Source organism: Leuciscus leuciscus (genome assembly GCF_965113295.1).
Source record: "Leuciscus leuciscus genome assembly, chromosome: 1".
Classification (NCBI taxonomy): Eukaryota; Metazoa; Chordata; class Actinopteri; order Cypriniformes; family Leuciscidae; genus Leuciscus; species Leuciscus leuciscus.
The window spans coordinates 73,744,317-73,761,250 of NC_138725.1; the positions used below are offsets into that span (position 1 = coordinate 73,744,317).

The window sequence follows — 16,934 nt, forward strand, 5'->3', positions numbered from 1 at the left end:
GGGACAGGACACACTCAACACGGGCATTGGAGCGGACAGAAACGCTGTGGTTTACTGTATCGGATTATCTTTCGTTTTAATGTCTAATTAAAGAGGACTTCTTCAAACCGGACTGCAACAATATTTAATGTTTTTTTCATAAACGTCGCAATGGAATATATTTATAGAAGCGTTCACAGGACATGAGGAAGGACGTCTGGTGATGTTCAGCGCTTAAAGTTTCTAGTAGAGCGACTTCTAGGCGCAACATGTGTTTCACTGACGCGGGTTATTCTGACAGCGCGCGCCGCAGTCAGATATAGCTTTGGGAAATTATCTTGGCATTTGTAATAATACATGATATTTGTGCACATGTTAAAATGATCTCGGAGGAGAGAAGCAATCACATCTCTAAGCAAGCTCTCGGCTTCCCTGTTGGGTTATTGATCCGCTCGCCCAAGAGACGCCTGGCGATGCTGACCAGAAAGCCGAGCAACGGATCTCTACAGTGAGTTATTAATATACTCTCGTGCGTTGATTGCATTCATTTACTTATAACACAAATAAAGAAAAAAGTGACTTCTAAAGTATGTATGGGGATTAAATCACACTTAAACATGTATGTGACAATCATGGCATTAGATAAGAAAATAACAAATCAAGTGCCATTTATTTTTTATTATTTTATTGATTATTTATTTCACAAAAAGACATTTGTTAGAATTCAATTATGAAACACACAGATATAGTCTAGAGAATGCATTGTCTCTGGTCCTTGACTTGGAAAACACTGCTGTAAAGTTATAGAAATTACTGTACATTTGAGACCTGGCACTATATGTGCTTCCTTCTGTAATAACAGATCAAAAATACATACACCATTACAAAAATAGCCATCTTTTGGTATAAGAATTGAAACATACACGTGTACTACCAGTCATACTCATATTAAAATATTTACATATGAGGAAAAACATAATCAATATGATTGATCAGAATGTCACATTGGCTTATGTAACAAAAAAAACCTACAGAATCTCACATAAAATAATGCCTTATAATAATACGATTATTATATAATAATAATAATTTAATTTGTTAACGTTACTTTAGGAATTATTTAGCATGAGCTACAAACAATGTACAACTGGATTTTTAATAATTAACATCAACATATGTTTATAGATGCTGTAAATATTTATTGCTCATAGTTCATATTAACTAATGTTAACAAATGAGACATTATTGTAAAGTGTTACCAATTATTTTTTAATACTTATTCATATTTAATATTTATACTTATTTTTCTTAATTGTATATTTCTTTAATGTAATATTAATATCTATGTATAGTTTTTGTCTTTATAAAGTATTTATTCCTTTGTTTGTCAGGAATAATACAAGTTTAAAGCAAACATCTAAAAAAATATGTTATTACTAAAATACATGAATTAGCTGATGAGTCCAAAAAAAAAATCTCATAGATACTTTAATAAAACAATATTTATTGTCCGATTTTTATCAAGTGTTATAATTCATCCAATCTTGTACAGTAGCTACTAGTGATAAAGTGAGCATCTGTCATTCATGTTACATTATAACCAACAACCTAGAGATAACATTGATTCAAGTTTAAATTGACATGCAACTTAACTGTAAACATCATACGAATAGTCTCAAACATTAATATATATTACATTTCTAACAGTATTAAACACTTCCAGCTCTTTTTCTCAAGCAGTGAACTGTCTTCTTACCAGGGGTTTGTATTTGATCTGCCGCCTGTTAAACTCAATCTGCCATTGTTGCGTCTAAAGTCGACTGTGTGCAGATGTGCACATCTTTACAGTGATGTTAACCGTGTGTGTGTGTGTGTGTGTGGCAGGTCCAGCGCGTCTGACAGCACGGCTCAGTCTGTGGAGAGCACCGGAGTCAGGCAGCCGGCCAAGAGCAAGATACGCCGACACAACAACAAACTGACCACGGTCTTCAACCGGAGTCCTATTCTGCCAAACGGGCGACAGGAGGGCGGGACCCTGGAATCGGACGACCCTGCAGAGCTGTCCAGTCAGAGGACCGTCCCAGGGATACTCAAGATATTTGGCAGTGACATTTGTCAGGGGACCCACTATAAGAGCGTTCTGGCCACCGGTCACTCCAGTGCCAAAGAGCTGGTCAGAGAGGCTCTGGAGAGGTGAGGATGAAGGGCCGGATGAGTCGGTGTGTGCGATTGGATGTCGCATCACTGCACTCTTAAAAATAAAAGGGCCATTTTGGGTTCCTCAAAGAATCTTTCACTGAACAGTTCTTAAAAGGACTATTTTTAATAATCTAAATCTACCATGAAGAACCTTTGCAGAATGGAAGAGTTCCATGGATGTTAAAGATTCTTCATGGAAGCATAAAAGACCATAAAGAACCTTTGTTTTTAAGAGTGTATGCGTCGATGTAGTGATGCGCTTAACTGTTTTTAATTTTTTTACCAATACACTGAAACAGAAATTAAAGTTTTCATTTAGCTAAAGAAATCGAAAGGCTACATTAATCGTGATACATTTGAAAACAACCTCATGTCACTGGTCGCTTCCATTGTTCCCTGACTCGTTGTTAGTCCAGCCAGTGAGTTCAACTACTGTTCTCCGCTCACACAGGTACTGCTTGGAAAAGGAAGACTCCAGTGCATATGTGCTCTGCGATGTGATTGGCCGAACTGGGTTGGACCACGAATGGAAGACTGAGTGCATTCGGGTTGTCGGCGACCATGAGAAGCCCCTCGTGTTGCAGTCGCTCTGGAAACCCAAAGAGGGATTCTCCAGGCGCTTCGAGATCCAGAGAAGAGCAAGCGTGGAGGCGCAAAGTGCCAAGGATACAGACACCATCACTGCAGGTACTGCGGCAATATCAGTTTGGCTGAGTGAGTGTGAGTGGTACTTTCAATAGTTTGAAGGCCCCTTTACATCAAGGACGATAAATAGGGCTGCACGATTTGGGGGGGAAATCTAATAATAATGTTTAAAGCGACTCAAATCTAGAACAGATGCAGAGAGGGAATTTATGTGGAGCAGCATTTCAAGTGTAAAAGAACACAGTGGCACGTTTCATGCGAAAACACACTGCGTAAATATTTATTTAATTAAATCACAGCAGTTTGTTAATCATCATTCATATCATGATTTTAGTTGTATTTAGATTAATCCTTAGATTAGCCCTAACGTTAACTATAACTATAAAGTTTTAATAAACATTGTAATTCTGTGAATATACGACTATAATGATAACAAACACAGAGAAACAATATTGTTGGAATCACTTTCAGACTGATTTTTGCCAAGACATTGTCAGCCAATCAGAATCAACCTGACTTTAACGAGCTTGAGCTTTTAAAGACGGCATAACAGCACCACACTCACAATAAACGAAATGGTATTGTGTACTGGTGTGGACGCTAACATAGCTATCATCATAGTTATCGGCATTGGTGTGATTTAGAGATGTTTTGACTAGCTGACCTTTGATCTATGTTCCAGTTGACACAATTTAGGAATGTTTTAACAGTCTGAGGTGCCTCGTAGCTTATCCCAACAAAAGCTCGTCAGCAAGAAGCTTAGTGAAATTGCTCTCTCTGAAGTATGTTTTATTGGGATAGTCCTATCAGCACTCACACTGCGCTTTCCCACCGCGCTCCGGCCCGCCAACATCGAAATGGCCGCTTGTTTTTCTTTTCTGAGCGTGTTTCCTGCACTCTTGAGGGTGTTTTTTGGCGCGGGGCTGTGCTGTTCCACAGGGTTCTCTTGAGAATCGGTGACGGGGGGGAAGCTGTGTGTTCTGGCAGAACAATGTAGACGACCGCCCATTTCCACAGCTGATAACGCCCAGAGTGCCTATGGGTGTGAAAGCCTGACCTCTGAGAACCTTTCACAGCACTTCAATGCTGTTTATGTTTACGTCACTTCCATCCAACCAAAGAGTCATCTAATAGCCGAGCATCTGAAAGAAATGTACAGCTATATTTAGAAGAATGTATGCAAGCATTATCTCAAAGCATTTAATAGTATTTGCCTCATCATTTTAGGCAGTTATGACATTGCTCATGCAGTAATGAGTCTGACTAAGCCATAATCAGTGCTATTATCCTCTTCAGCAAATATGCTCCATCTTTTGTCTTTATGACACTGTGAGAATGTACGCATTGTTTCTGTGCAAATCATAGTTTTTAATTTTTGATTTGATCCCCCAGGCCTCAATGCGCTGGCCCGAAAGCTGCAGCACGGCCGTTCGCGGGTCACCTCCCTGTTCGTGGATGGGACGAATGAAGGGGTGGATGCTCTGGGTATCTGGAGGAGCTTGAGTGAAATGGATGTCTCCACTATGGGAAAAGAAGCCAGTGAGACCCATAATGCACCTCAGCAGGAGGATCCAGAGGCAGAGGCTGATAAAGAGGCTCACCGCCTCAACGCAGAGAAAGAGGAGACGGAGAGCAGCGATGACAACAACACCCAGTACTCCATCCACCTGCCCTTTGATTTCCCATATTTCCTTCTGCTGCAAGGATACAGCCACAGACAGGTACGACACTGGCTCTTTGGACCCTCGGTGATGTTGTTATTTGGATTAGGGTGCTAGTTATGGTTCTGAAACTGTAGGTAATGCCGGGTTCAGACTACACAATATCTTTGTCTGTTACGATAGTAACTGTGTCGGATTATGCGATTTTGACTCCTAAATTCTTGTTGTGTCTTCGACAAGATACATGTCAACTACACATTGCTTCCCGACCAATCATCTCTTGCCATCTTTAATGATGTGCATGATGTCTAGAGAAGGCGGAACTAGCGACTGACTTCTGGAAACAAGAGCCTAAAGCAAACAATGTTTGTACTAGCCTAATGCTAATTCCAGTACTCACCGGGTTGCTGAAGCGCCTCCACTATCGTTCGCCAGTATTTATCTTTTTTCACTCTCTTGTGGTTGTCCCTCAAGGAAACACCATAGAGGTAGGAATATTGTTGACATACTGTTGACATAAGTCCACCTAGCAGCACCAATACCAATCTCTCTTTCGTTTCGCCATGTTTGAAAGGTTGTGGAGGGCCACATTTTTTTTTAAACATGCTAGGTTTTTAGTCGTGACGTCGTGAAGCATATGCAGCGCCACTACACGAGATAAAACTATCAATTCTTGCGTCCCCACAGCCATTGTCGTTTATGAATCACCATGAAACCCTACATCAAACATTGTGCTAAAATATCATGTAGTCTGAACCCGGCATAAGACTAGCACAACTTTTTCTGGTACTGGTACTCTTATTAAGGATTTATTTCTGTAACCTTAAACCTAAAGAATCGAACTTTGGAACGCAGCTCTTCCCACACAGTTGGCATTATGGACATTGGTGATTTATCCAATCATGTGGCTCAATGTAATTTGCCACGTTGAAATGACGTGATCCGCAGTGTTTTGCTAAACGTTGGAAAGAATCCTCATGTTCGTCTGCTGCCGCATCCGTAGATACGCTAGTGGCGTAGTGTTGGATGCTAATGCAATCAATTAGGGTCAATTTCGAACCAAATAGGCATACAAGGGCTAGTGACCAGAATATCATAGAGTATAGGCTCTTTTTATTAGAGCCAGTAAGCAACTACATTACATTTTTTCTAAACTGAGGTTTGTGGCTTGTTTTTTCAACAACGACTCAAGTGTAAAGACCCTTGAAGAATAATTGTTTGGCAGCAGAGAATGGGAGAATGAGGATTTATTTTTGTGACAAAAGTCATTGTGTCTATTGTTTTTGTACACCATTGAACCATTTCAGTGTTATTAGCCTTGATATCTTTGCAGCAGCAGTCTGAGATGCTACATATGTTTCATATAATGGTCAAAAATCCCAATATTTGTCAAAACAATGATTCTAATGCTCTATGTGTATTCTGCTAGTACAAACCTAACAAAGTGTTGCTGTTTTATTGTAAATTAATCAAAGAAAGCACAGTATCCCTGACAGCAGATCTCAAACCTTACATAAGACATTGGCACATTCATCCCTTGTTGTTGACAGTGGTGTAAAGTCTTGACTTAAGCACAGTTTAATCTGGAGCCACTCACTGTGGAGAGAGTGTGTGGTGTGTGTGGTAGTTTTCTATAGGATTAGCCCAGGTCAGAGCAACATGATTTGGACAGGCAGGCGGACATATGGACGGCAGATGATCCATGTGTCTCAGGGCATCCTGGGACTGGCCATCAGTGAGTGAGGAGCTAAACTGGAGCTCTGCTCAACATGAGCTCTCACACAGGTGGAGAAGATTTGAAGAAACCACAACACGCCGAAGTGCGTGAGACACACATTAAGAACACACACAGAATCCCAAAAGCCCTTAATAAACCCAGAGATCCAACAGATTAAAGGCAACAGTGAAGGGAAAATAGTGTTAGGCCTGTTTCGCACATCAAATGTCCACATTTTGAGTTATTTTTGTGAATTGTTTTTGCATGAAAAGTGTGCTTGTGCCATTTGATTCCATCACAGAACCAAGATACCACGACAAATCAATATGATCTATTAAGTTACAAAAAAATGTGTAGTTCATACAACAACAAAAAAGGACAAAAGGTGTCAAAACCGACTACAGTAGTTTTCTAGTGTTTGTAGAACATTTTAAACATCTCTGTGGAAAACTGTGTGGAAAAGCCACACATGTTTTCAGAGACAGGAAATCTGCTACCCGGCTATTCCTCACAGTCAGTGTTGCTGAGTACGCATTGTCAAGGGTGTGTGAGTTTTTGCATGTACACACTAAACTGGAAAACTGCAACCTTAGAACATAACCACATTTTTTAGCCTTTTCAATGCGAAATATTCACAGTTGAAACAGAATGTTCAATGATAATCCATCTACAGTTGATTGGATTGTGAAAAGTGGGCATTACATACCAGAACAGAGACTGATATCATCCAGATAAAAATTAGCAGAGGCACAAAAAAGTTGATAAAAAATTATGAAGACAAACATTTAATTTGCTTTCTGAAAACATGCATGGGAGAGAGGAATAAACAAGCTTGCGGTTATAGCAGTAATTATATGAGTATTGTCTCGTTAAAATGCTGAACTATAATCAGGAGTAGAAATTCCAGTGCCTTGAGGATACGAGCAGCACTGCAGTTTACTGTAGGTAATAATCAGCATTGTTTACTAAGCCTGCGGTCAGTCAAGGCAGAAACACAACTCACTCTGCCACGCAGTACAGTTTCTCTTTATTGTTTTTGCTCTTTGTCCCTTGAGTCTCTACATTTTTAGCTGGAAATGTCATGCACAATGTCTTTTCTCCCACTATTGAGAGCAACAGTCGGGTTCTGGAGAGTAAATACTTCATTCATTTTATCCATAGGGAAATAGATTTTTAATGCTTACTTATAAACCGTTAAAGACAGCCCTACTGTGAGATATGAGGTTATTAATCTATGGTATTTGTTTCAGTTGAAGCTGCCAGCCCGCATAAATTCAATTACTTTTTTTTAAATAATCACTTTCAGCAGCAGAATTAGTGGTGAAAAACTACATTACCCATAATGCTGTGGGGAAAGTTCCACCAATCGGAGAGTCGACACAAACAAAACGCACAAAAAGAGCGCTTTAGCTCCGCCTACTCCCATGAAGCACTGCGAATGACTTTAGTGGGATTGTAGTTCTTTCCCTCACTAAGGCCGTTAAGTACACAGTCTTGTACCTCTGAGTTTGTGTCTAATTTTCAATAACGTTTTGATTGGAATCAAAGTTTGTAATGTTGTGATTCACCTCTTAGCTGGTTTGGCTTGTTTCATGCTTTATGGCGCTTTAGCAAAGACCTTTTTAAAAAATCCCTATGGGTATTATTTCAGGAACCAACGATGCTAAAAAAGTGCACTAATGCACTCTATAACTCGCAACTGAAGAGATGTTTAATTAATAAATAAATAAATACATAATACATTCAGTCACATATGAGGTTGTTTTTTCCCCCACACCATTTTATTACTGTTTGTATATGAATTCAAAGAAATGTTGATCATGTGATTTTGATATCAGTGATTTTAAATGTTCCAACAGCTAAAGTATAATAAATGATGATGATTAAGTACCAAAGGATAATTCATTGTGCATAAAAACTCTTGACATTTACTCTGAACCTGGCCTTAAACATGGGCTTTAATTTTGGTTTACTTTAGCCTCAGTCCTCAGTCCATTTCCACAAGTAACGAGTGATGAGTAGAGCGTTGTGAGTGACAGATGTTTTAATTCCGAGTTGCTCTGCTCATCACATGTTTCTCACGTCAAGCAAAAGGGTTTTGTAAAGGGGTGAATGAGAGTGAGTTTTTGGCCTAAAGCAGGTGCTTGGGAGATTATCTCTTGTTAAGGGACTTAGAACAGCTCTATGTCAATCACTTCCCATAGTGCTGAGAGGTGCTTCTTTCAGATCAGAATAATCATGTGGTTTAGCAGCACAAAGTGGATCAATCTATTAACAGTGCGGTCTGTTTTGACACCACAATAAGCAGATGAAGAATTTAGATAAGACCGTCCTCACTCTTCCTTCTTAAATTCTGTTACCAGTAGTTGTCAGTTCACTCTTATTACATAACACATTGATTCTTGAGACATTGAACAATGAAATCCCACACCTTTAACTGCCATTAGTTTTGAAAATAACAGAGACAATGAAAGATGCAGGAAGTTTCACCAAAACAAAGGTGAATACGTTTTACAGATTCATCCCAAAATCTCTAATCCTTGGTATATAAATAATTTCCCCTTATACTGTTTTGTCCCAGTACTCAACCATTAGTGAACTCACTGCTTGCTTGTTAGTTTGGTTTAAGATTCTATTAGCCCAAAGTTATCTTGTTTAATTTATCGCAATCTCCTGTTTCTTCTGCTAATCTCTTGTCAGGACTTTCTGATCTATCTGATGAGTGGGAACAGTTGTGTGTTTGGCTGCTCCAGTGAATCCTCCGCTGGTAAGAATGAGGAGACCCTGAAGGTGGACGTCCTACTCTTTGCCCCCGACATTCTACCTCAGCATTGCTGCGTACAGCGCCTAGACGCCGCCAAAGACCAAACTGAGGGCGGCAGTAAGATGCAAACCGTGCTCAGACCCCTCCACAGTGCATGTGTAACACACAACGGCGTCCCTCTTGATGACGAGGTTGAGTTGTGTCCAGGTGACTTGGTGGGGCTCGGTCAGCACTATCTCTTCATGTTCAAGGACCCTACGGCCTCAGGAGCCTTCCAGACCCCGTCCTGGATGGCCACCCTGTGTCCCCCTGCCACGACGTCACCCTGTAAACTGTGCGGGACGTCTGTCAGGAGGAGGAGGACTCAAAAAATGGCCGCCCGCTGGAGGGACTTGGATGGTAAGGTGGTGTCGCTGTCCTATCAGGTGCAGCACGAAGATCAGGTCTTGGAGAAGATTCTCAATATGGTGGATTCAGGAGGGGAAGAACCTAAACTCACTCCAGCCTTTCTTCTGTGTCTGTGCATTCAACACTCCGCCACCAACTTTGAGTTGGCTCACCTTCGGAAATTGCTGCTCTCTATTGCCAATCAGATCCAGCTCACCATGTGGGTGAGTGAGAAAAAAAAAAACACATGCCATAACCAAGAAAAACACACTATTATAATGTTGTACCACAAGTAATTGTGTTTTTTTGGCCATATACCATGGTATTCTTTGAAACACCTTTGAGTACCACTTGAGGTACTGTAGGGCTTTTCACACTGCACTTAACCCCGGGTAGAGGACCATTTCACACTTATAATTTATAAGTGGAATTAACCCCACATTGTGGTGCGAAACGTGTATGGTGTAAAAGAAAAGTGGTGTTAGATTGTTACGGCTAGATGCTTAGCCACAGAAAACCAGTCGCATGCTTCATATTCACATGCTCTGGACAATCACAGAAACACAGCGCTTTGTATAAACAGTAGTTTCAGCATTTAAAGAGAAATATTTAAAATGGTGACAGAAAACGCCACAATTGAATTAAAGAAGATGTTTAATTCTTACCTTCATAGTCTGAAAAGTCCATTCAGGAAAAACTTGATTGTACAGTCGACAATATACATTATGATGATGCGCAACACTAGAGCCTTTGTGTAAACAGGTCGCCTGCTGCGTTCATCAGTGACACTGACACCGCAAATATTAATGTTAACCCAGGGTTTAGGAATGCACAGTGTGAAAAGTCAGCGCATGGGTTTGAGCTATTTGTACCAGGATTAATTGTTAACCCAGGTCAATTTTGAGCAGTGTGAAATGTGAAGCGAGATAACTCAGGGTCCCATTTACCCAAGGTGTACTATTTCAAATGTGGAAAGCCCTTCTGTTTATGTTTATAACTCACTATGTGGGGTGGTGGAATAGACTATGAAACAGCCAACAAATCCACTAACTAACAAGAAAGTGCAGTGAATTGCATGAAGCTTTGGAGTAACACCATATATACCATATATATATATATAAAGTTCATGATGTCCATATGATGCATATTTACATTTACCAACAAAAAAGAGTACTGGACACAAGAACTAACCCTGTTTGACACCCCTTTTGGAGAGCTAAAGTAGGTCAGTATTGTCATCAGGGGATTAAAGGTTGTGGCACACTTAACAGAGCTGTTCTTCTGAGATTCTTCTTTTTTTTTCCCTCCTCCACAGGAAAGAACAAAAGAACTTGCAGCTCTGCAGCCAGACATGTGAGAGAGCTTATTTCTTCTTGAAACCATTCTTCTTTCACACGCCTCTGAAATAAGAGCAGGGAACTTAAAGTACGACTTTATTCATTGTGGTGCCCGATCTCGACCCGGGACAGGGCCACTTGAGCGCGTCATTAACTGTTGAATTGTACAGTAATAAATCTGTCTGCTGACAGACAGCAGTGTTAAAGCGTTTCAGGCTCTGATTGTCTTGTGTTTAAATTGTGAATTTGGCAAGCAGAGAGCTGGTATTTTCCTCTCAGTCCACATCCTGATTTTTAGTCATTTCCCTCCAAATTGTGGTGAGATTAGTAGTTAAAACGTAGGTATTAAAGGGGGAAACTTAACCTCAAATCCTCAATGATTTGAACTTTGATTTGGATTGCTGCTATTCAAAGTATAAAAAAATAAAAATAAAAGACAGGTTTTACAAGCATAGGTGTAGAAGGTTGTTAATCCAGTGACATTTAGACAAACAGACAACTGTATGGACAGACAGACAGATGATTGGTTGGTTGTTGGGACATACAATTGAATAGATGGATGAATGGTTGGTTAGACAGACAGATAACCATAAATGCTTAGATATGGTTGGTGATCGCTTTTTTGGTTGGACAGACGTAAAAATACAGAATGGTTGGTTGGTTAGAAAAACTAATTGATAAATGCTGTGTGATTGGTTGGACAGACCAATGAATTGGTGTTGGATGACTAGAGATGGTTGTTTAGTTGGTTGGATGGACAGAAATTTTGATAGATAGATAGATGTTTGGTTAGACAGTAAGATAGATTGATAGTTGTTTGTTGGGTTGGTTGTACAGACAGACAGACAGGCAGACAGAAAGATAAATAAATGGTTAGAGGGATGGATGTCAGTTGGTTTTCTGAAAGGATATTTAGACTGACAGGCAAAAAGGTAGATGGTTACCCAGACAAATTAATAGATTTATGATAGTTTGTTTGAACGAGCAAGCTTATACATAGGTGTACATAGACAGAAAGATGGTTGGTTAGTTGGTTGGACAGATATTTTTATGGATTGACAGCTGGATGGTTAGTAAGACAGATGAGGGATGGTTGTTTTATATGGTTGGTTGGTTAGACAAATGAATCTTGGTTTCTTGTTTGGGCAGACAGGTATATAGGTGGATAGATGGATGTTTTGTTGGTTGGTTGGCCTGATAATTAATGGATTCTTGGTGTGTTGTATAGACTCACACAAGTTTATCCATCTGTCTGTCTGCCTATGTTGTTATAACATGTGAACATTGTGCTCTTTATGCAACAGAAGCTCCAGTGATATGTCAGCAGAGTTGCATGTGTTGAACATGAAGGATCTGATCCCAGGCCTGGAGCCGCTGGTACTATGGATGTCCAACTCCATTGAGCTGCTTCACTTCATCCAGCATGAGGTCCCTCTGCTCTTAACATGGAGACAGCAGGACAGACAGGAACAGGACAAAGGTATCAGCCTTCCCTATGTGTTGTCCTATATTATTCGAAATATGTGTTAGACCACTGGCCTCGTTGGCTCATTGCTATAGTTATTGTTTTATCTTTTGATCTACCAGCCACTGGTGGATCAAAACTTGGAGGTCTCTTGTGAATGTGCAGTAACATCATGTCTCCATCTGCTCAGAATCATTGGATTGTCAGATCCAGTCCACGCGTGCTGCCAGTGAGGAGGCCATGACGGTCCTAGAGGAAGTCATCATGTTCACCTTCCAGCAGTGTGTCTACTATCTCACCAAAGTAAGTATAAATTAAAGGCCATTAGGTCTGCCAAATGATTTAAATATTTGCATATATTTCTTGTGGTTAAGTACTATATTTATTATATATTCATTCCAAATATGTAATGTTTATTTTACATATTATGTTAAATATTATTAAATATTAAATATTTAAATATGTTCATCATAGCCCTGAAAGGATGTAAAATATGTGAAGCAGGACATAACCATGTAAACAGCATTTTGTACTTCCAGTCTGTAAGCCAAAGTCAAGTCATAACAAAGCAGTGGAGACACGGGGATTGGCCATAGCTATTGGTGAGCGAGATAACTTGTCCTCTCGTTCACAAAGAATCAAAAACAAACACATTAACAGTGTTTTCTCAAGGCTCAAGTTAATGGCAAATCCCTGCCCCTCTCAGATGATGTTTTGGAACATTTATTTTCTTGCTGGATTTGTCTGTTGCTGTACGTGGTGAATGTCTTAAAGGAATAGTTCAATCAGACTGAAATTGTTATTTTCTGTCCATTGTTATTTTCTCAATGGAACATAAGGAGAAGTGTTTACTTTTCTATGAATCTTTGATGTGCCTCCATGGGAACCTCTCAAGGAAACCAGTGTTGTTATGGTTTACTCTAAAACGATTAAAAATCGCTAGTTGAAACTGAAAGGAATCATTGTGAAACTCATTCTCCATTATATTACATCAATGTTACATCCATTTCGACGGTGCGGAAAATCCACGCAATAAAGTCACCTCAAGTTGGAGACAAGAAATATGTGACGTGTTTGTTGCAGATTAACTTCGTGGATAAATAGTCAGTGAAGAGGTTAAGTCCGTCACGGTTCAAACACTCCAGTCCTAAACTAGAAAACAACTGGCATGTAAGGGGTTAAGAGGCATTGTAGCGGACAGGAAGGACAGAGTTACCCATCCTCTGCCTGATGGGGAAGCAGATGTGCACCTCCACATTTGGACTCCGAGAGTTCATCTGTTTCCTGACCAGGAAATATTCTGTTCTCATCACCAGAAAGGGAGATGAGTGTCCAGTTAAAGCAATCATTATGCCTACCAGAAAGTTAACGGTTATCGGATAATTAGCATGTAAATGTCGTTTAACAAGCCATGAACTCTATCTTTTTCTCTTACCTGTGATGTCAGACTGTGTAAGGTGATTGGTTGGTGTCAGGAAATTGCATTTTTTCCTGTTAAAAGAACGTACGTAATATAAACAGGTTATAATAATGAAAATAAACTGCTTTCCTGTTGACACATGTTTTAATGGTCTATGTTTCATCATGCATTTAGATATTTCAGTCATATATCAATTGTTAATTGTTGTGAATGGTGTGATTCTTCCATGTCTTAGTCATGCCCATGAATACTGTGATGTCATGGATGTTTGAAAGGCAATAATGTGTCAGTCAGTGATGAGTCATCGGAGGCGGGACCTTTGGCTCTGGTTAGTTCCTCAATGACCTCATATGACTGAAGTGCGTTGAGTTTGAAGCACTTATTTCAGCTTCATTAACTTCTGCTGTGCCCTGACAGACTGGCAGGGTGTTTATGTGTGTTTCAAAGTCGGCATTGAAACGGAAGTTGCCATAATCTTTTGTGACGGCTTCTAAAACAAGAACAAATGTAGGAACTTTTGTCCATGGGGAATTAATTGGACGGTTGGATGCTTGTGGTTTGCTATTGGTGGATCTCATGTGAGTGACAGGTTGTCCCGCCCTCACTCCAGTAAACACATCATCAGAAAAGGGAAGAGATATCACTGCAAGTTATTCTGATTACAAAGGCACATGAATTAAAAAATAAATAAATTACGTGCATAGATAAATAATTTATAATCAATACTGCAATATTTCATTAAAAAACAAGAACTGTCCATTATGATTTCACGAAGACTTTAAAGAGTTGTGTTAAGGTGCAGTCGCATTTATGATTGTTCAATGGATTTTCACAAGCGAAATGCAGTTTCAATAGGAATCCACATTGGAGAATTTTGCGAAAGATCTCAGATTTGCCGCATTTACCAACAGAAAGACTTCTTCGTGAGCTGTGCTTTATACATAACTGCACTATTGATAGTAGACAATATTGTCAAATTTTCGCCAACTTTTTGCCAGTGTCACCGCATCTTTAAATTGAAATCTGATGTTTTATTCACAAATTATGATCATAGTGATGATAGTGATGATGAGTTGTGCTTCACACATTGCTACACTGTTAACAATAGACAATGTATTTTTTGCCCCATGAAATTTCGCCAAAATTTAAGTAATGTGACCACATCTTTACATTGAAATCTGACGTTTCCTTCGCAAATCAATGGTTATAGTGATAGTGAGCTGTGCTTTTTACATAAATACACCGCATGGTTAATTTGGTTGGCAATTTCACCAACATTTCGATAATTTGACCTCACCTTTAGATTGAAATTTGGCTGTTTCTTTCGCAAATCATTGGCCATAATGATGATGAGCTGTGCTTCATACATCGCTACAGTTCTGACTATGGAAAATTGTCAATTTTTGCTCATGAAATTTTAATAGTGAGCTGTGCTGCATACTGTATATCGCTACACTGTTGATAAGAGACAATGAACCATTTTTGCTTGGAAAAAGTTAGTAATGTAACCGCACCTTTAAATTGAAATCTGACGTTTTATTGGCAATGGATGATCACAGTGATGATGAGTTGTGCTTCATAAATTGCTACACTGTTAACAATAGACAATAGATGAAATTTTGCCAAAATTTTAGTAATGTAACCACATCTTGTGAAATATGACGTTTCATTCGCAAATCAATGGTTATAGTGATAGTGAGCTGTGCTGTATACATAAGTACACTGTTGATAATAGGCAATGGACCATTTTTCTCTTGCAAAATGTTGCCAAAATTGTGGTAATGTGATCATACCTTTACATTGAAATCTGATGTTTCATTCGCAATGGATGATCAAAGTGATTGTGAGCTGTGCTTTATATATCGCTACACTGTAATGGACACTTTTTGCTCATTAAATTTAGCTGAAATTTCGCTAATGTGCCCATACCTTTAGTTTGAAACCTGACGTTTCATTAGCTTCTATGGATTGTCATGATCTCTAAAACATTTAGACATAATTTGGCAAAACCTTTGTCTTTTCTTGTGCTTAAAGAATCATCAATATTTTCCTTTATTTCAGGGTTATAGTTCAGTTTGCTGTGTTTTTGTCAGCTTTGTGATAAAACACGTTCCCTGTAGGCTCTTAGCCTTGCCCGAGTTCCCGTCTGGCACAGTTATCTGCATGGCCCTTATTTGTTTACAGAATCCTTTTATCTCTTCCAGCAGTGGTTCAGTCAGTGGGAAAAGTGAGTGTGGATGTGAGATTCATCTGCTGGTTTAGTCTTATCTGAATGATTCTCAAGACTCTCACTGGTGCTGTAACAATGGCCAGTCAGAGCCGAGACATTCTCCAGAGTCCAGTCACAGTCACATATCTCCCGCTGAGGGGAAGCCGGCCCGTGCCGCTCTTCCTGTCGGCTCAGACGGGACGCTCAGTACGTCCTCTCTACTGAAAGCACAGAAAATGTGACCTGCCTTAATCTCTCCTGTGTTTTCTCCTGTGTTTTAGGGTTGCATTTGCACACTCAGCATTTACATATATATTCGTAGTTACATATGTGTGTATTCCACTGTACATTCAGGATTTATAAATAATTATTGAGCTTTAAACTTTATATTTTGACTTTTAAACTTTATATATTGACTTTTAAACTTTATATATACTCCCGTTCCAAAGTTTATTTGATCAAAAATACAGTAAAACAGTAATACTGTGAAATATTATTACAATTTAAAATATTATTTGTAAAATGTAATTTATTCCTGTGATCAAAGCTGTATTTTCAGCATCATTACTCCAGTCTTCAGTGTCACATGATCCTTCAGAAATCATTCTAATATGATGATTTGATGCCCAATAAACATTTCTTATTATTGATCAAATTATGAAATGTTTATAATTTTTTTGTGTTTAATAAAAAGTTGAAAAATAACAGCATTTGTTTTGACACAGAAATGTTTGTAACATTATAAATACTTTTACTATCACCCTTTAACACTTTAATGCATCCTTGCTGAGTAAAAGTATTAATTTCTTTCAAAGAAAATGTTTTTAAAAATCGTACTTATCCCAAACGGAACAGCGGCATATATTTAGATTTACTATTCAACTATTAAAGATTTTTAAATATAGATATTTTACTACATTTATTTTACATTTACCTTTTGGATACAATTTGGGAGATTATATATATATATCATTTTATTTAGAAATTTTCAGGGTTTTTCACAAGTCAAGATTTTTCTAATAATATATTCAGATTTTCAATTATATATTCAGATTTACAACTCTATACATAGATTTTTCTTTATGTCCTGTGTGCCCCCCATGATATATATATATATATATATATATATATATATATATATATATATATGT

General features: G+C 38.8%; 1 protein-coding gene across 2 annotated transcripts in view; it reads left to right on the forward strand.

The window, feature by feature from the left end:
* radil2a (Ras association and DIL domains 2a) overlaps nt 1-16,934 on the forward strand; it is a 33,544-nt gene continuing 16,610 nt past the window's right edge. The window contains exons 1-8 of one of the 2 annotated variants that reach the window (XM_082185051.1): nt 1-487; nt 1,864-2,172; nt 2,630-2,865; nt 4,216-4,544; nt 8,902-9,576; nt 10,668-10,705; nt 11,994-12,169; nt 12,345-12,457. In XM_082185051.1, the coding sequence (XP_082041177.1) occupies nt 360-487; nt 1,864-2,172; nt 2,630-2,865; nt 4,216-4,544; nt 8,902-9,576; nt 10,668-10,705; nt 11,994-12,169; nt 12,345-12,457 (2,004 nt within the window). In that variant the 5' untranslated portion in view covers nt 1-359. The remainder of the gene's footprint in view (nt 488-1,863; nt 2,173-2,629; nt 2,866-4,215; nt 4,545-8,901; nt 9,577-10,667; nt 10,706-11,993; nt 12,170-12,344; nt 12,458-16,934) is intronic. The other variant, XM_082185052.1, reaches the window with a different exon arrangement.